Source organism: Ochotona curzoniae, unplaced genomic scaffold (genome assembly GCF_017591425.1).
Source record: "Ochotona curzoniae isolate NIBS_2020 unplaced genomic scaffold, NIBS_Ocur_1.0 contig_523, whole genome shotgun sequence".
Taxonomy (NCBI): domain Eukaryota; kingdom Metazoa; phylum Chordata; class Mammalia; order Lagomorpha; family Ochotonidae; genus Ochotona; species Ochotona curzoniae.
This window is the reverse complement of record NW_024466459.1, coordinates 9130955-9149307: the sequence shown is the minus strand read 5'-3', so window position 1 is coordinate 9149307 and position 18353 is coordinate 9130955. Positions and strand designations below refer to the sequence as shown.

General features: G+C 49.8%; 1 protein-coding gene across 3 annotated transcripts in view; it reads left to right on the top strand.

Annotated features, from left to right (window-relative positions):
- Window positions 1–3687: 3687 nt before the first annotated feature.
- UNK (unk zinc finger) overlaps window positions 3688–18353 on the top strand; it is a 29377-nt gene continuing 14711 nt past the window's right edge. Inside the window, exon 1 of one of the 3 annotated variants that reach the window (XM_040989657.1) lies at window positions 3688–3866. In XM_040989657.1, coding sequence (XP_040845591.1) covers window positions 3763–3866 — 104 coding nt within the window. In that variant the 5' untranslated portion in view covers window positions 3688–3762. The remainder of the gene's footprint in view (window positions 3867–18353) is intronic. The other 2 variants (XM_040989658.1, XM_040989659.1) reach the window with 2 other exon arrangements.

Here is an 18353-nt window from a genome sequence, read left to right as displayed (position 1 = left end):
GTCACAAAATACTATGTCATTTCAGTTTTGTTCTTTTTTTTTTATTGAAAAGGTGGATATACAGAGAGGAGAGACAGAGAGGAAGATCTTCTATCTGATGATTCACTCCCTAAGTGAGTGCAACAGCCGATGCTATGCCGATCCGAAGCCAGGAGACTCTTCCGGGTCTCCCACATGGGTGCAGGGTCCCAAAGCTTTGGGCCGTCCTCGACTGCCTTCCCGGGCCACAGGCAGGGAGCTGGAAGGGAAGCGGGGCTGCCGGGATTAGAACCAGCACCCATATGGGATCCCGGGCATGCAAGGCGAGGACCTTAACCACTTGCGCCACCGCACCGGGCCCCAGTGTTGTTCTTGTTAAGCATGACATTACCAGCTGGCCAACAGAGTCTTTAGACTCATGTAATTGAACTGAATGAGATGACTGCAACTAGAAAGGGAGAGAGTCTTACTCTAGTGTTTGCATGGCTGCAAATATAAATCAAAGATAACAAAACCAAATAGGTGACTTTTCCATTGATAGCTTGCTGGCAGGCTTCCAAACCCATGCCACCATGTAAAAATGCTGAGCCCTACCCCTGCCCAAACAAACTTCTTGGAGGAACTGCACTAGTTCAGTTTGCCAAGTATGTCAAATATATATAATATTCAAGGAGCTGCCTTAAGTTCAGTGTGGTCAGGCAAAGTCCAGAGAAGTGAATGGCTTGATTCTGCTCCATACACTAACTCTAGTTTCACCACATATTTGAAATTATTACAGTTTATAAGTAGCAGGGCCAGGTGCATATGGCGTTCAACTCAGAGAATTACTGCACTCAAATACAAACACATCAGGATTTATGTGATGTAGCTGGCATTATGGCATAGAGAGTAAATCCGCTGCCTGCAGTACTGGCATCCTGTGTGGGCACCGCCAGTTTAAGCCCCAGGTGCTCCGCTTCCCATCCAGCTCCCTGCTTGTGGCCTGGGATAGCAGTAGAGGCTGGCCCAAAGCCTTGGGACCCTGCACACATGCAGCAGACCCGGAAGAAGCTCCTGGCCTCTAGCTTCAGACTGGCTAGTGCTAGCTGCTGGAGCCATTTGGGGAGTGAAGTGAGGAATGGAAGTGCTGTTTCTCTCTTCCCTGTTTCCTTCTCTTTCTGGCTAACTCTTTCAAGCAAGTAACTCTTCGAAGACTTACTTGCCACACAAGGGTCTGTTCTCTGTATCAACAGTTAGAAAACACACACACAAAGGAGGCACAATTTAAGAAACCGACAGAAACATCTTTGACCCGTTGTGTGGTTCAGAATTCCTGCCATGACGCCAGCCCTCTGTCTTTCCACGTATGTTGGAGAACTGTAACTCGGGGCCAACTTCCACTTACTTGCGAAGGAGAGAGTGATCTTTCATTGTCGGTTCCCTTCTCTTCCCAATTGCCCACAATAGCTGGAACCTTGGCTGAAGCCAGGAGCTAGGGACCCCATCCCTGGCCACATCACAGCCATCCTCAATCTTCATATGCACAATGCAGATTTAATTATCCTCAATTCCGTGGGATCATTGAATCAATTGTAATTCTTGCCTTTAGCAAAAGTAACTCCTTCCTGTCAGACTTAGGAGAAAAAGCAAGATGGAGGCTCTGTTCTCAGACTCTCTGCCAAGCTCAGCTACAGGGAGCTGTATCCATGGAAGAGGAGGCCACACAGGGGGCTCTGGGGAAACACTGTTCCAACCGCCTGAAGGCAGAAGGGACTACTCCACCCTTTGCAGAACCCTCTTCCCCAGCACCCTGTTTTTTTCTGGAAGATCAAATGCCTGTCACTTCCGTGTCTGCAAAGAACAGTACAGGCCAGGCATTTTTCTTCCCATTGTGATAACAGAAATAAAAAGCATGGTGGGCATGGGGGACAGTGCAGTTGCATAGCCATTCTATCTGCTGCCTGAGATACCAGCATCCCATATGGATACCAGTTTGTGTCCCTGGCTGTTCCACTTCTGGTCCAACTTGCTGTTAATCGCTTAGGAGAAGCAGTGGGAGATGTTCTGAGTGTGTGGGTCCTTGCACTCACTCAGGAGACCAGGCTGAAGCCCCTGACTCCTACCGGACCAGCACTGGTCATGGTGATCAGCTGCAGAGTGAACCAGTAGAAAGATGTCTGGATCTCCTCCCCACACACGCCCTTTATAAGTAAATAAACAAATAAATGCTTTATTTTTCCAAAGAAATAAATTAAAAGTGCTGTGGAAGACAGAGAGGTACACTCATCAATCAAAGTGAGCAGGACTTGTTTGTCCTTATTTGCTGGTCACACAGCTGTTTTTCTTTCCTTTCCATACAGAGGACAAAAAACAATACAGAAAGCATGTGTGTGGTGGTGATGGGGGGGGGGGAACTGGCCAGTGTCTACACAGCACAATGCCGCATGTCACGCAGTGTAGGCGGCCAGCCTAGCTGCTTTTCCTTCGTGGACGGACTTGCTGGGTAGCTTTGTGCAAGTCACTTAACTTCTCTAAGTTTTGGTTTCCTGTTAGAAATTCAGCAGCTTCAATGATACTCTCCTCCAGTTCTCCTGACAGTTTTTCTGACACCTGAGGGATCCATCGGTGGTTGACAGCGAAGGGCTGAGGGGTGTATTTCTTCAATTGAATCATGTTTTACGAAGAATATACCCAAGCACTGGGCGTCCGCCATGGCTGGTCGAGTGGGTTGGCCTGCTTAGAGAAATACCAGTTCCTCAACTATGTGAGCTGCCAGTTTGGCTTGTAATGTGAGGTGACTTGGGACTGAATGAAATACATATCAAACAATTTCCCACTTGCCCCACCCTACCTGCCCCTAAGGTTATTTGGAATGTACGTTGTTAATGAGCCAAATGTACAATCTCTTCTCATCTAATAAGATTTACATGGATCTTAAAAAAAAAAAAAAACAAACCCACACAGAATGGATTTGGGATACAATCAATATGGAAAACGAAGCAAATAAACAAACAAAAATCAGGAATGCTTGAAGGCTCACAGAATCATTGGCCTTGGTGTAGGGGTAACTGGTTTCTTTTACTGGGTCGGGTGTTGGGGCGGTGCAGGAAGATATTTTTCCAAACATTAAGACTTGACAGGCCAGGGGCTAGTTACTCCAGTCCTGGGCTCCAGGTACAGGCACGGCCAAGGTTCGGTGCCTGGGCAGGGGCGTGGGAACACAGCAGTTCCATCTGTAGCCAGGCCTCGGGGAGTCCCGCCGTGAGGGCCTGAGGGTGTTGGGAGACCGGACAGATCCTTAAACTCACGGGTGAAGGCATTACAACTGTGTCCAGGTACACAGAGTGTAGAGCCCAGGTAAGGATTACACTGTTGGCAGGGAAATTGCCCCCCTGGAACTGTTTTAGTGACGTAGGTGCTGTCACTCCTCGTTCCTGGATCACTTCCACGTCAGGAGCTCCAGTTCCAACCAACAGTTCCCCTCTGCGAACCCAAAAATGCACCATTGACAAGGCGGGGGATAACGCGACGAGACTATAATTCCCAGAAGCCGTCGCGGACTCCCACCATCCGGGACACGGCTCGCACGCATCTCTGGGCATTGTAGTCCAACGCTTCAGCAGCGGCCCTCTGTCGGCGGTAAAATTCCCGCCAGACACAGGACCACAATTCCCAGCAAGCCTTGCTGCCGTGCGGGGGGTCTTCACGTTCTCGTGGCGCGGCGCAGGCGCACTGGGCCTTCGGCGCGGACCGCGCAGACTGAATAATAAAAGGGGAGCGGCGAAGAGGCAGGAAGACAGGACCATGTCGAAGGGCCCCGGGCCCGGCGGCTCCGCAGCTTCCTCGGCGCCCCCGGCCGCTACCGCTCAGGTGCTGCAGGCACAGCCCGAGAAACCGCAGCACTACACGTACGTAGAGCCCCCCCCGCCGCGCGCGCACGCCTGACGTCAGCGGCCAGCGTGAGTCACGCGCGCAGGGAGAGCGCGAGGCGGCCTCTCCCTTCCCCCCTCCTCCCCCGGCCCGGCCCAGACCGGTTCCAACCTGCTGGGGCCGGTCCCAACTGCCTGCAACTGCCACCAACCTCTGATTTGGCCGAGGGGCGGGAAACTCGGTCCCAGCCTGTGGATGTGGGGAAGGCGGGAGCCCGGGCTGAGCAGTGCACGCTCGCGAGGCCGGGCCTTTCGAGGCCTGGCTGTTTTCCCAGGCCGTGACGCCTTCGGGACCCGAGCGAGACGGGCTCCCGAGGGGGAGGCCGCCCTCCGCCCCCGCCGTGCCGGGCGCGCACGAGGCGCTCCTCGAGGCCTTGGCCCAGTTCACGTCTAAACAGTCGCCTCAGATATAAACACCCGAAGGCCGAGCAGGCCCGAGCCAGCTAGCGTTGTCAGACGCCCCGAGGAGGGCGGTGGGGTCCGGGCTGGTGTCCCACCCACACGCACAGGGGCCCCGATGGAATCCCGGCGGCCGAGCCTGGGGGGCTGTGGGAGGAGGATGACCCCCAGTCGTTTCCTGTCGGCTTCCCTGGGCCCTGAGTGGGAGGCTCTCCCGCTTCCGGCGGTTTTGGGGACCTGTGGGCCTGAACGGTGACCCCAAGAGCAGCAGCAGACTGGAGGAGCCCGTGCGGGGCGTGGGAGTGTTTGGGTTTGTCTTGTGGCCGAAGGGCTTGAAGCTTCCTGGTGTGGTCTCAATGGACAAGTGTCACCTCCTGGGACTTGTTGCTCGAGTGACACCTTTCTCCCATGTTGAGTACTGAAAGTCGGGGCGTCAGCAGCGTGTGTGTGCTGTCCGTGGGGTTAACTGCCACCTGCCTTAGGAAAGCCCTCTGCCCGTTTCGGAATCACGCACAGATGGATCCAGCCAACGTCTGTGTGACTGTCAGTACCTGGCTCTTTGTCATCTGTTTAAAATCTTCCTATGCCTTGTGGATTAAGTATGGAGTTATGAGCTTGGCTGGGGATTGGGACGTGGTTGGTGTTCCCCTGTAAGTATGTGTGTTTTCATCTCCGTTAGTTGTCTTGGTGGAGGGCTGGGCGCTCAGCCCCTGTCGCTGTGACTTGATGGAGCGGCTGAGTCCTACCTGCCCAGGAGGCCTGCTGGCCCCAGTGTGCTGCGCCCTGTGCGCTGCTGTTTGCAGATGAGCTCGACTGTTGACTCCAGGGATAACGGGACAGGAGCACTTGCTTTGCTACTTAATGTTCTGTAAACTTTGGAGCTGCCTCTTGCAGCATGAGTTCCCCGGATTTGTTCAGATCTGGATATGGCCTTGTCTCTGGGATGGAGCCCCACTCTTTCCTATTAGATTTATGTGTTTTTTTGGAAAGCAGAGAGATCTCCCATCCTGGGGTTCAGGGTCCACACGCTGCGGGTCATTGGGATTGGAGAAGGTCCGGCCTCCCTCTGCCGCTTTCTCGGTGTGTTAGCAGGACAGTGGATTGGAAGCAGAGCATCTGGGACTGCTTCTGGTGTGGAATGCCAGTTGGCAGGCAGCAGCACTGCTCCGCAATGCCAGCTCGCTCTCTGTGTGTATTTTTTTTTTATTATTATTGGAAAGGCAGAGAAGAGGAAAGGCAGAGAGGAAGATATTCCCTCCAATGGTTCAATCCCCAAGTGGCCACAGTGGCTGGAGCTGAGCTGATCCAAAGCCAGGAGCCAGGAAATTCTTTGGGCTCTCCCATGTGGGTGCAAGGTTCCAACGCTTTGGGCCGTCTTCAACTACTTTCCCAGGCCATAAGCAGGGAGCTGGATGGGAAGTGGGGCTGCTGAGATTAGAACCCGTGTTTGTATGGGATCCTGGTGCGTGCAAAGTGAGAACTTCAGCTGCCAGGCTACTGCAATGGGCCCGTCCGTGGTTTGTTTTAATTAATGCCACCTTTTTATGTCTCTTAAGTCTGCCTTCCCATTCATTTTTTTTTTAGATGTGTTTTATTTTTGTTGCAAAGTCAGATATACAGAGAGGAGGAGAGATAGAGAGGAGAGGAAGATCTTCTGTCCAATGATTCACTTCCCAAGAAACCACAATGGCCGGTGCTACGCTGATCCGAAGCCAGGAGCCGGGAGCCTCTCCTCCGGGTCTCCCACATTGGTGCAGGGTCCCAAGGCTTTGGGCCATCTTCCACTGCTTTCCCAGGTCACAAGCAGGGAGCTGGATGGGAAGAGGAGCTGCTGGGATTAGAACCGGCGTCCATATGGGATCCTGTCAGGTTCAAGGCGAGGACCCCTTAACCATTATGCTATCACGCTGGACCCCTCCTATTCATTTTTTATAAGGTTGATATATTTTTTGTTACCTGATCTTTTTGTTCTTTATTACTTTATTTTCTGTCATTTATTTATTTGAAAGGCAGACTTAGAGAGACAGAGCTCCCTTCTTCTGGTTCATTCCCCGAAGAGAGACAGCAGCCAGAGCCAGGAGCTTCTTCCAGGTGTCCCGTGGAGGCAGGGCCCAAGCACTGAGCCATCTGCTGCTGCTGCTTTGCCAGGGGCATTAGCAGAGAGCAGCCAGAACCTGAACCATTGTTCATATAGGATGCTGGCATTGCAGGCAGAGGCTTAACCTCCTTTGCCACCCCTGATGTTTGTTTCTGACCTAATTTTTGTGGTGTTTTTATCCTGATGTTATTTGCAATGTTGTGAAATGCTGTAATCCAGAGAAACTTGTATTAAAACAGAATCTGAGAGATCGTGATGGCAGTCATGGCAAGCACTTGAATCCGTATTGCTTTTCCAAGGCTGGCTTCTCTTGTCCTTTTTAATTTTCTTTAATGATTTACCTATTTTTGTTGAAGAGACAGATCTACGGAGCATAGGAGGGGCAGAGAGAAAGATCTGCTGTCTACTGGTTCCCTCCCCAGATGGCCTCGACAGCCGGAGCTGAGCGCATCCGAAGCCAGGAGCTCCCTCTGCCCGCAGCTCCCATGGCTTTGGGCTGGCCTCGGCTGCTTTCCCTGCCCGGGAAGTGCAGCAGCCAGCCGGGACGCAAAGCACTGCTCTGTTGGGACCTCGGCTCCTGCAGGGGGAGAAGTAACTGTTGTACTGGGCCTACCCTTTTTTCTTGTAATATAATTAATTCAAGTTCTTCGAGTTTGAGTCTTCCTTTTCTTAAACCAAGAGGATTATTCCAAACTAGGATTATTCCTAGTTTGAGGAATAATTATATTGTTGGTCTTTTTTTCTGACCCCTTGAGTAATCTTGTTTAATCTTTTCAGCAGTTGTGTTTGTGTTAGACTTAAGGAATCCACCCATTTTAAAAGTCAATCATGTTGGAATTTCCTGTGTGCAGCTCCAAGTAATTGATTAGCATTCAGCAAATAAATAAATAAATAAATAAATGTATATATATAATACCAATACAAGAACCACAATGATATCCTTTTTGAAAACATTTTAAAAATTTTTATTGGAAAGGTAAATTTGTAGAGAGAAAGTTGACTCCGCAAGTGGCTGCAACAGCTGGAGCTGAGCTGATCTTGAGGCAGGAGCTTCCTCAGGGTCTCACACAGTGCAGTGAGAGTTTGGCCTGTCCTTTACTGCTTTTCCAGACCACCAGCAGGGATTCGGATTGGAAGTGGGGCAGCTGGGACACAACCGGCACCCATTTGGGATCCCAGTGTATGCAAGGCCATTATACTGGGTCCACAATGACATCCTATTGCTGGACAGTTTATCTTTTTTACTTGACAAAGACTAATTGTAATCTGGTTTTGCTTATGACAAGTTAAGTTTGTATATTAGAAAGGTTTTGTGTAGACAGACTTTAAAAATGGGAAACGTTGTAGCAGTTATATCTTTTTAAATGTTTTATTTTGTTTTTAATTATTAATTACATTGTATTATGACACAGTTTTATAGGTCCTGGGATTCCCCCCACCCCTCCTCTAACCCTCCCCCCATGGTGGATTCCTCCACCTTATTGCATAATCACAGTTCAAGTTCAGTTGAGATTTTTTTCATTGCAAGCATATACCAAGCGTAGAGTCCAGCATCTTATAGTCCAGATAAGTTTAACAGCTTCTTGGGGAGACCTTCTCTGGTCTCCTGATCAGCTGGTGGTTGCAATTGATGGGTTGGTTATGTCTTGAGCCTCGACTTCCACTGGAATCAGTGGTGTTGTAGTCTGTCCTGGTTCTGCTCGTCACATACTCGGCCATCACACCAGACACTGGGAGCTGCAGCATAGTGGGAGCCATCCCCGATAACCCCACCTGGCCTGCCCCTGCCCTGATTTGCCAGCATGTATAGCAGCCTAGTTCAGTCTGCTCCATATCCCATTGGGCTCTCGTAAATGTCGAGGGGTATTGGAGTTTAGTTCCATCCAAACAGCTCAACTGTCCAGCCCTCACGGTTGCTGTTGAGTGCCTCTCTGTCTAGCCATCCCAGCCCCTGTCCTAGTTGTTATTGTGCCCTCCCATGGGAGTGTTGACCCAAGAGGGGGAACCCACTATTTCCCTCCCAGGTCCCTCTCACTCTTGGGTTGTGCTCTCTCCAGGTGGCTCTGTGGTTGGACCTGCAGTAATGGCCCCTAGTACCAACTTCTGCTACAGCTAAGCCCCCACGGCTCTCGCCCCCTCCCATTTTGTTAACACTAGTAGGAATAGTCCCGCCCTTCCTGGCTCTTCCCTGATCTGGTCCATATAAGGCGCACAGGTGCTGCGGCCCTGCCTAGTTTGGTCTCAACTCATGCTCTCCAGTGGACTAGCTATCCAACAAGGAAATCACCCCTTATTCTCCTCTTGGCTATGCCCCCCTTCCTGATTCTCACGTGTGTTGGTTGGGTGCTGCAGAATTATATCTTAAACTATACAATTTTGAGGTTTTTTGCCTTTTTAACTTGAGAAAGAGTTCTCTGGTCATTTCGTTTCCAGCTGACTGTAGTGGCGATCTAGGACTGGCCCGAGGAGAAGCCAGTGACACAGTCAGTCTAGCGCTTGCCTCTGTGGCAGTGGGGGACCCCTTGAGCCCTCGCCTCTGCCTCTGCTCAGCAGGAAGCTGGAGTCCGGAGGAGGAGCTGGGTATGGAGGCCACACATTTTGTTATGGGATGTGGGCATCTAGACTGCTGGCCAAATGCAAGCCACAATTGTAGCAATTTTACGATACAATCATTATATAAATTTTTAAAGATAATTATTATTGAAAGTGTGTAGCAGAGGGGCCAGCGTGGTGGTGGTGCATTAGACTAGTCCTCAGACTGTAGTGCTGGCATCCCCTGGTGTCGGTTTGTGTTCCAGCTGTGCCTCTTCCCATCCAGCTCCCTGCTTGTGGCCTAGGAAAGCAGTGGAGGACGGCCCAAAGCCTTGGGACCCTGCACACGCGTGGGAGACCCAGCACAGAAGCTCCCGGCTCCTGACTTTAGATAAGCTCAGCTCCAGCCATTGTGGCCGCTTGGAGAGTGAATGAACGGGCGGAAGATTTTCTTCTCTGTCTTTCCTCTTCTCTGACTTTCCAATAAAAAATAAATGAATCTTTTTTTTTTTTTATGGAAAGTCAGATATACAGAGAGGAGAAATAGAGAGGAAGATCTTCTGTCCAGTGGTTCACTCCCCAAGTGGCAGCAACGGCCGGTGCTGTGCCAATCCGGAGCCAGGAACCAGGAACTTCTTCCAGGTCTCCCACGTGGGTGCAGGGTCCCAAAGCTTTGGGCCGTCCTCCACTGCTTTCCCAGGTCACAAGCAGGGAGCTGGATGGGAAGTAGAGCTTCCGGGATTAGAACAGCGCCCATATGGGATCCCAGCGCGTTCAAGGCGAGGACTTTAGCTGCTAGGCCACACTACCGGGCCCCCAAGAAATGAATCTTGAAAAAAAAAATCCTTCCAAATGGGATGCTTATGACAAGCATCCTGCAGACGGAGAAGTTGCCGATTGAGCTATGGCTCTAATTCCACAGATCAAAGATCTTTCCTGGTTTCTTACTTTGAAATAAAAATCCTTTTTAAAAGAGAGAAATGAATTTTTACTTAAAAGAAGTTTTTTTTTTCCCTCCAGCTTTTTGGCCACTAGTTTTTGTTTTGTTTTGTTATGGATTCTTTTTATTTAAAAGATCGACCTAGGGAAAGAGCATTTCCATTTGCTGGTTCAACGTGCAAACACCCACAGCAGCTGGAGCCAGGCTGCAGCTAGAAGCCAAGGACTCCATGGAGGTCTTAGGCCTGGATGGCGAGGACCCGATCCCAGCAATGTCATCTCTGCTGCTCTCCTAGGCACGTGAGCAGAAAGCCGGAATGGACTGTAGTCACAGGACGGAGCTGGCATTGTCACATCGGGTGCAGACATCTCCACAGCAGTTTAATATGCTGTACCACAGTGCGTGCCCTGCTAGGTAACTTTTGGCAGGAAGCTGGCAGATAAAAGCCTTAGAGCCCAGTCTGCCCAGGAGTCAGTTTTGTTTAGGCTGGTCCCCTGGACATCATTGAGTGAATGTAGTGTGGCAGGAGTCCCGTGAGTACCTCATCTGAGGCACTTTCTGCGAGCTTACACATTGCATAAATGTCACAAATTTCACTTGATTGCATCTGATTGTGGTTTGAAAAATCCAGGAAATGAACATGTATTTAAGTCATTATTGCAAATTGCAGTAAAATTGTAAATATGTTGTAAGAGTACTACTTGTCACAAAACAGAAGTCACTGGCAGTGTTACTTGGCAACCTCAGAGAGAATGAGTTAAATGACCAATAAACAAACCTGGCTGTTATTTACCTGTGTATCAAGTACACCCGATTCCTTCCAGGCCTTGATTCATTTCCACGGAGTTCCCGTTGATGAGTGTTAAATGCCCATGTTAAAGGGAGAGAGACACTTAGCTTAACACCTGGTATTTGCTGTAATATAAGCCAATAACAAAAGTTGAAATTTGCTTAATGGTTAAGGTTTTGTGTTTTGATTCAGCATGTTAGGCTCTAAGGAAGGCTTCCCCACACTCCATACAGCCACTTTGTCGTCCTGGAAAGCCCTGACTTACGGTGAGGGCAGCTTAGGAGAATCTGTCTGGTCTGTTCTGCTTCTCCGCAGAGCGCCCCAGATCGGTACCTGCGGACAGCCGTGGATCTTGATGCCCGGTCTTAGAGGCCGCATGCACACCTTGGAGGTCAGCCTGAACCACACACCTCCGGCTCTCCTGCCAGACCTTGGCCTCCACACAGGGGGTGCGTCTCATTAGTAGAGACCCAAGGCTGGAAGAGTGATAGGCAAGGTTGTATTTAATGACACCTTCCTCTAGCAGTCCACTTGACCTAGTGATTATTTTCCCGAACTGGAAAATATTTACTTAGTGAAGTCTTTTGTTGTTGTATGTGTGGTTTTTTTTAATGTTTATTTATTTTTATTGGAAAGTCAGATATGGAGAGAGGAGGAGAGAAGAGATCTGTCTGATTCACTCCCCAGGCAGCCTCAGCGGCTGGAGCTGAGCCGATCTAAAATCAGGAGCCAGGAGCCTCTCTGCTGGGTCTCCCACATGGGTGCAGGGTCCCAAGGCTTTGGTTCTTCCTCAGTGGCTCTCCCAGGTCAAGCAGGGAGCTGGATGGGAAGCGAGGCTGCTGGGATTAGAACCAGCGCCCATATGTGATCCTGGCATGTTCAAGGCGAGGACTTTAACCACTAGTCTACTACTTGGGGCCCAATTATTTGTTTTGTTTATTTTTATTGGCAAGGCAGATACATAGAGAGGAGGAGAGACAGGAAATCTTCTGTCCATTGATTCACTCTCCAAGTGGCCGCTGGAGCTGTGCCAATCCAAAACCAGGAGCTTTTTCCAGGTCTCCCATGCGTGTGCAGGGTCCCTAGGCTTTGGGCCATCCTCGATTGGATTGCCTTTTCCCAGGGCACAAGCAGGGAGCTGGATGGGAAGTGGAGCTGCTGGGATTAGAACCAGCACCCATATGGGATCCCTGCACATTCAAGGTGAGGACTTTAGCTACTATGCTATTGCGTTGGGCCCAACTCTTTTTTCATCTAGCTGTGCTTGCTATTGCTGGAAGTTTTCCCGTTGTGCAGTTAGCATCCTCTGTATTGAAATGGCAACTACGGGCAGTTATGGCTCATGCTAGTAGATTGACTCCCCTTCTGTTAACATGTTGGATGAATTTGGGGCACATTCATGTGTTATGTAAACATGGATGTTCCATGTAAGTTTCTTTGCTGTTCTTGGCCAATATGTATAACTTATTTTAGCTAAATTGATAGAAATTTTTTGGGTTTAGCATCCTTGAGAACAAAATAGCTTTCTTATGTTCTTACGAAATAGCTAATTCATAGGTTCAGCTCAGGCAATAGTCAGGCAAGTGTCTGGGCAACCAGATCTCTCCAGAGTCGGTAAATGCGGAAATAGGTTTAGGGCTTGTTGTTGGGGTGATAGGAATGTTCTGGAACTAGGTAGTGGTGATGATTGCCCAAATAGCGAATATGTTAATGTTGAAATGCATGCTTTGCATAGCAAGCTTTCCTATTGTCTGATTCATCCCTCTGGATTTTGACATCTGTGTGTGTAAACCTCCGCCATGGCGGGCTGGGCTCGGGGTGCGTGCCCATGGCAGGCGTGGCAGGCGCAGCAGCCGAGCTTGAGAAAGCCTGTGCTTTGTGGGAAAGCACCTCTGTGCCCTTGTCTCAGCCACATCACGGCTCAGGCCCTGAGCGTCCATTCAGGACGAGTGCCCCGGTGTTGGCGGTGACGTGGCTAAGCAGGGGACACTGAGGCAGCATGGCGCTCCAGCGTTGCGTGTTGCCGTGCTTGACAGCCATTGCAGAGAATCAGCAGGTTGGTTCCCCGGTCGCTGGTTCCTCCCGGGCTGGCCGGGAGCTGGAAGAAGGCTGCCGACCTTCTCTCACACTGTGCCGTCCGACCTGCCTGAAGCTTGCTTCAAGCACAGACTGTTGCAAAAGTTAAAAGGGACGTCGGTGACTGTATTCATACAAGTAATCAGCGTGTTTTATTCTGTCTGTAAAATCCCTCAACTTTCAACCCCCCTTTTTTTTTTGCCTGTGTAGAATTTGACAGCAGTATCGAGCTGAGAACAAAAGAAGATGGAAAGGATTCTAGCAGCTTAAGCGACTCACAGCGTGCTCTGTGAGGACCTTAGCGCTTGGGCTTAGTTTACGCAGGGCATAAAGGGACACTAAGGCCTGTGACAGTCACCATGTCCAGTCTGAGCTATGCCAGCCTTTCCTCCCTTTCCTTGTGCAGTTGGAAAAAGCGGAAGATACAGGGAAGATCTGCTGTCTGATGATTCACTCTCCAATTGGCCTCAATGGCTGGAGTTGATGCAGTCTGAACCCGGAGCCAGGAAACTCTTTGGGATCGCCCATGTGGGTGCAGGGTCCCCAGGCTTTGGGCCGTCCTCCACGGCTTTCCCAGGCCACAGGCCGGGAGCTGGATAGGAAGTGGGACAGCTAGGACATAAGCTGGTGCTGCACATTTGCGATCCTGGTGGATGCAAGGCAAGGATTTAGGCATGAGGCTACCGCACTGGGCCCACATTTCCTTGTTTTTATATCCCATATCATAGTTTGCTTTTCATATTCCCAGGTTTCTTTGTGCTAAATACCATATGACCACCAACATTTTTTTTAAGATTTATTAATTTTTTTTAAAAGATGTTTAATTTTTATTACAAAGTCAGATATACAGAGAGAAGAGAGGAAGATCTTCCGTCCGATGATTCACTCCCCAAGTGAGCACAACGGCCGATGCTATGCCGATCCGAAGCCAGGAGCCTCTTCCGGGTCTCCCACACGGGTGCAGGGTCCCAAAGCTTTGGGCCGTCCTCGACTGCTTTCCCAGGCCACAGGCAGGGAGCTGGATGGGAAGCGGGGCTGCCGGGATTAGAACCGGCGCCCATATGGGATCCTGGGCGTGCAAGGCGAGGACCTTTAACCACTGCGCCACCGCGCCGGGCCCCCAAGGTTTATTTTCATTATAAAGTAAGATATAGAGAGAAGGAAGGAGAGACAGAGAGGAAGCTCTTCTATCCATTGATTACTCCCCGAGCGGCGCCAATGCAAAGTCAGGAGCCAGGAACTTCCTCCAGGTCTCCCACGTGGGTGCAGGGTCCCAGGGTTTGGGCCGCCCTCGGCTACTTTCCCAGGCCACAAGCAGGGAGCTGGATGGGAAGTGGGGTTGCCAGGATTAGAGCTGGGCCCAGACCACCACCAGTTTTAATAAAATGGCTTGACATAGGAGGGCTGCTAAGCTACTGTGCTGGTTCCCACTTTCCTATGAATTTAATGTCTTTATTCATCTTCCCTCACTGTAGAAGTGCTAATTACGGCTTTAGGCCGACCTCGACTGCTTTCCCAGGCCACAAGCAGGGAGCTGGATGGGAAGTGGAGCTGCCGGGATTAGAACCTGAGTCCATATGGGATCCCCGGGGGCGTTCAAGGTGAGGAGTTTAGCCCCCAGAAAAATTTTTTTCCACTGGTTCACTCCCCAAGAAACTGCGATGGCCTGAGCTGAGCTGCTCAGAAGCCAAGAGCCTGGAGCCTCTTCTGGGTCTCTCTCGCGGGTGCAGGGTCCCAAGGCTTTGGGCCATCCTCTGCTGCTTTGCCAGGTCACAAGCAGGGAGCTGGATGGGAGGTGGAGCAGCTGGGACTTAAAGCTGCGGCCATGTGGGTGCCAGTGCTGTTGGCAGATGATTCGCTTGATAACCCACCATGCCAGCCACATTCTTGGTGTATGAGAACTGTTTGGGGGGACCCGGCGCTATGGGCTAGTGCCTGAAGTCCTCGCCTTGAATGTGCTCGGATACCATATAGACACCAGTTCTAATCCGTGTAGCCCTACTTTCCATCCAGCTTCCTGCCTGTGGTCGAGTAAAGCAGTTGAGGATGGCCCAAAGTGTTGGGACCTTGCACTTGTGTGGGAGACCCAGAGGAAGCTCCTGGTGCCTGGCTTTGGATCGGTGCAGCTCTAGCTGTAGAGGTCACTTGAGGAATGATCAATGGACAGAAGATCTTATTCTCTGTCTCTCCTTTCTGTATATCTGTCTTTGTAATAAAAATAAATAAACCAGGGCCCGGTGTGATGGTGTAGTGGTTAAGGTCCTCGCCTTGCACGCCCGGGATCCCATATGGGCGCCAGTTCTAATCCTGGCAGCCCCGCTTCCCATCCAGCTCCCTGCCTGTGGTCCGGGAAGGCAGTTGAGGATGGCCCATAACTTTGGGACCCTGCACCCGCGTGGGAGACCCGGAAGAGGCTCCTGGCTTCGGATTGGCTCAGCTCCAGCTGTTGCGGCCACTTGGGGAGTGGATCACTGGATGGAAGATCTTCCTCTGTCTCTCCTCTCTTCTGTATATCTGCCTTTCCAATAAAAATAAAATAAATCTTTTAAATAAATAAATAAATAAATAAATAAATAAATAAATAAACCTTTGAACAAAAAGTTACACAGTTTCCGTATCATGCCTGGTATTAAAATGATGTATGTGAATATCCCTGTAGACAATGGAACCACACTGGTTCGTCGTTCACCATCGGCTTCTCAAGCATGAGGAAAGACTTTCACCAGAGTGTATGAAATACATCATTTAGAGTTAGAATCTACTGCTCATATGCTTTTTTTTTTTTTTCTTAGAGTGAATAGTGGCATTTTCAGTTTTAAAGCAAGGTTTAATGTTAGACTGAGAAAAGAGGCTCCTGGCCTAGTGACGGAAGGGGGCTTCAAGGGGTAAATGACCCATAACTCCTACCTTAGTGGCAGGAGAAAGAAAGAGAAAACCCCCCTCATGTGCTTTTACGGATTCTCTTTGTAGTTTTTTTTTTTTTTTAATGTTACTCCTAGAAAGATACTATGAATTATAAGCAGTGACTTTTTTTTAAAAGATTTCTTTATGTCAGCGCTGTGGCCTGTTGGCTGAAGTTATCCCCTTGTATGTAGCAAGATCCCATAGGGGCACCAGTTCTAATCCAGGCTGCCCTGCTTGAGCCCTGGGAAAGCAGTTGAGGACGGCCCAAAGCCTTGGGACTCTGCATCCACATAGCAGACTCAGAAGAGCCTCTTGGCTTTACATTGGTGTAGCGCTGGCCGTTGTGCTCACTTGGGGAATGAATAATCGGATGGAAGATCTCGCTATATATCTGACTTTGCCATGGAAATAAATAAAATCTTTTAAAAATTGTTTAAGTTTACATTTATAAACATTAATTTTTTTAAACATTTGTTTATTTGTATTACAAAGTTAGATATACAGAGAGAAGAGATAGAGAGGAAGATCTTCCATCTGATGATTCACTCCCCAAGTGAGCACAATGGCTAGTGCTGTGCCGATCCGAAGCCACGAGTCAGGAACTTCCTCCAGGTCTCCCACACGGGTACAGGGTCCCAAGGCTTTGGGCCGTCCCTGACTGCTTTCCCAGGGCATAAGCAGGGAGCTGGATGGGAAGTGGAGCTGCCGGGATTAGAACCGATGCCCATATGGGATCCTGGTGCGCTCAAGGCAAGGACTTTAGCAGCTAGGCCACGCCGCCGGGCCCCAGGCAAGGAAAGCAGCTGGTTCCTCGGGAGCAGGCCTTTCTCGCCAGCCCTCGTCCTTTATCCTTGCTCGAGGCCTCCAGCTGAGGCACATCTCCTTTACTCTGAACTCTTGGGGCAGTGTAGGTCCCTCTTTTTTTTTAAGATTTATTTTATTTTTGGGCCTGGCGGCATGGCCTAGCAGCTAAAGTCCTCGCCTTGAACGCGCCGGGATCCCATTTGGGCGCCGTTCTAATCCTGGCAGCTTCACTTCCCATCCAGCTCCCTGCTTGTGCCCTGGGAAAGCAGTCGAGGACGGCCCAAAGCCTTGGGGCTCTGCACCCGTGTGGGAGACCCGGAAGAAATTCCTGGATCCTGGCTTCGGGTCAGCATAGCATCAGCCATTGCACTCACTTGGGGAGTAAATCATTGGACGGAAGATCTCCTGTCTCTCCTCCTCTCTATATATCTGACTTTCCAATAAATAAATAAATCTTAAAAAAAGATTATTTGATTAGTTGTGCCAATCCAAAGCCAGGAGTCTGGATCCTCTCCTTATTTCCCTTGGGGGTGCAGGGTCCTAAGACTTTGGGCCATCCTCAGCTGCTTTCCCAGGCCACAGGCAGGGAGCTGGATGGGAAGTAGGGCTGCCTGGGGTAGAACTGGCACTTATATGGGATCCCGGGGCGTGAAAGGTGAGGACTTTAGCCGATAGGCCACAGCGCTGACCCAGTTTAAGTCATGTGTTCACTGTAGAGCTAGGCCGGGGCTGGGGTGTCTGCAGCCCCCTCGCAGAGCATTTTCTTGGGGGACCAGAGTTCTGTTGCCTCTTGGTTTGTTTTTAACATTTAATTGTCTTTTTGGAAGGCAGAATTACAGAGTGAGGAATAAAAAGAGAGCCAGTCAGTCTGCTGGTTCATTCCTCAGATGACCTCGGGCTGGGGCTGGGTCAGGAGCCTCGCACTCCATTCAGTTCTTCCCAGTGTAAAGGCCTCCTTCCCAAGTGCACCACTAGGGACCTGGGTCAGAAGAGGGCCACTGAGGCCCAAACTACACCTGTATGGGACGCCCTCCTGGGCTGCAACAATGGCGCCTTGCCTCTGTGTCTTGTTTTGTGAATGTTATGGATTTCTTTTTCTTCTTCTTCTACTTGTTGTTATCATCATCATCGTCGTCGTCTTTTTATGATGGGATTTACCTTGGGATTTACCTTATCTCCACCTTAAGTCCCTCTTCCCCACTGAGTTCCCCTATGTTGTTAGTATAGTATTGTTCTTCATAAATAGGCATATGTCTATCATTGTGGCATGGACAATGGCGGAGAGTCCAGCATCCTATTGTCAAGATATAGTTAACAGTTTCATTTGGAGTCCATCTTTACTCCGGAAGTAGAGATGCACACTGCAATGCATCCTTACATTTGGACATGTTAATCTCCATTACACAGTCACCACACATCCCTTTAAATGAGAAGCCAAAATACAAAAATTAACAAAAAAAAGAAAAATAGAAATTTACTGCGCCATCAAGTTCTCAAGAGGTTTTGATAGTTCAATAGTCCTGAATTGCTGACAATCCCGTCACTCTGATCACGATGAAATCTCTCGAGAATCTCCTGGCTTCAATGGTCCACCTTAGAGTCTGCCCAGATATTCACCACCAATACTTGGTTGGAGTGGTTGATTAAGTTGTTCTGCCCTCTGTCTTCTGCCATGGTACCAGGTATCCTCTGGACGCCCCAATGTACTGCTGTATCCTCCATGTGCATTTGGATATGCTTTCCAGTGCTCCATCTGAGCCACTGAGGAGGCCCATTCTGACACATGCACTCTATGTTCAGACCATGGAAACTGTAATTCTCTCCATGGTTGGGGTTCAGTTGGTAGGGAGTTGCCAAAGAAACCTCATCTGAGGCCATCCCAGACCTGATTCTTGTATGTGCTTGCTAATACGGGGTCTGACA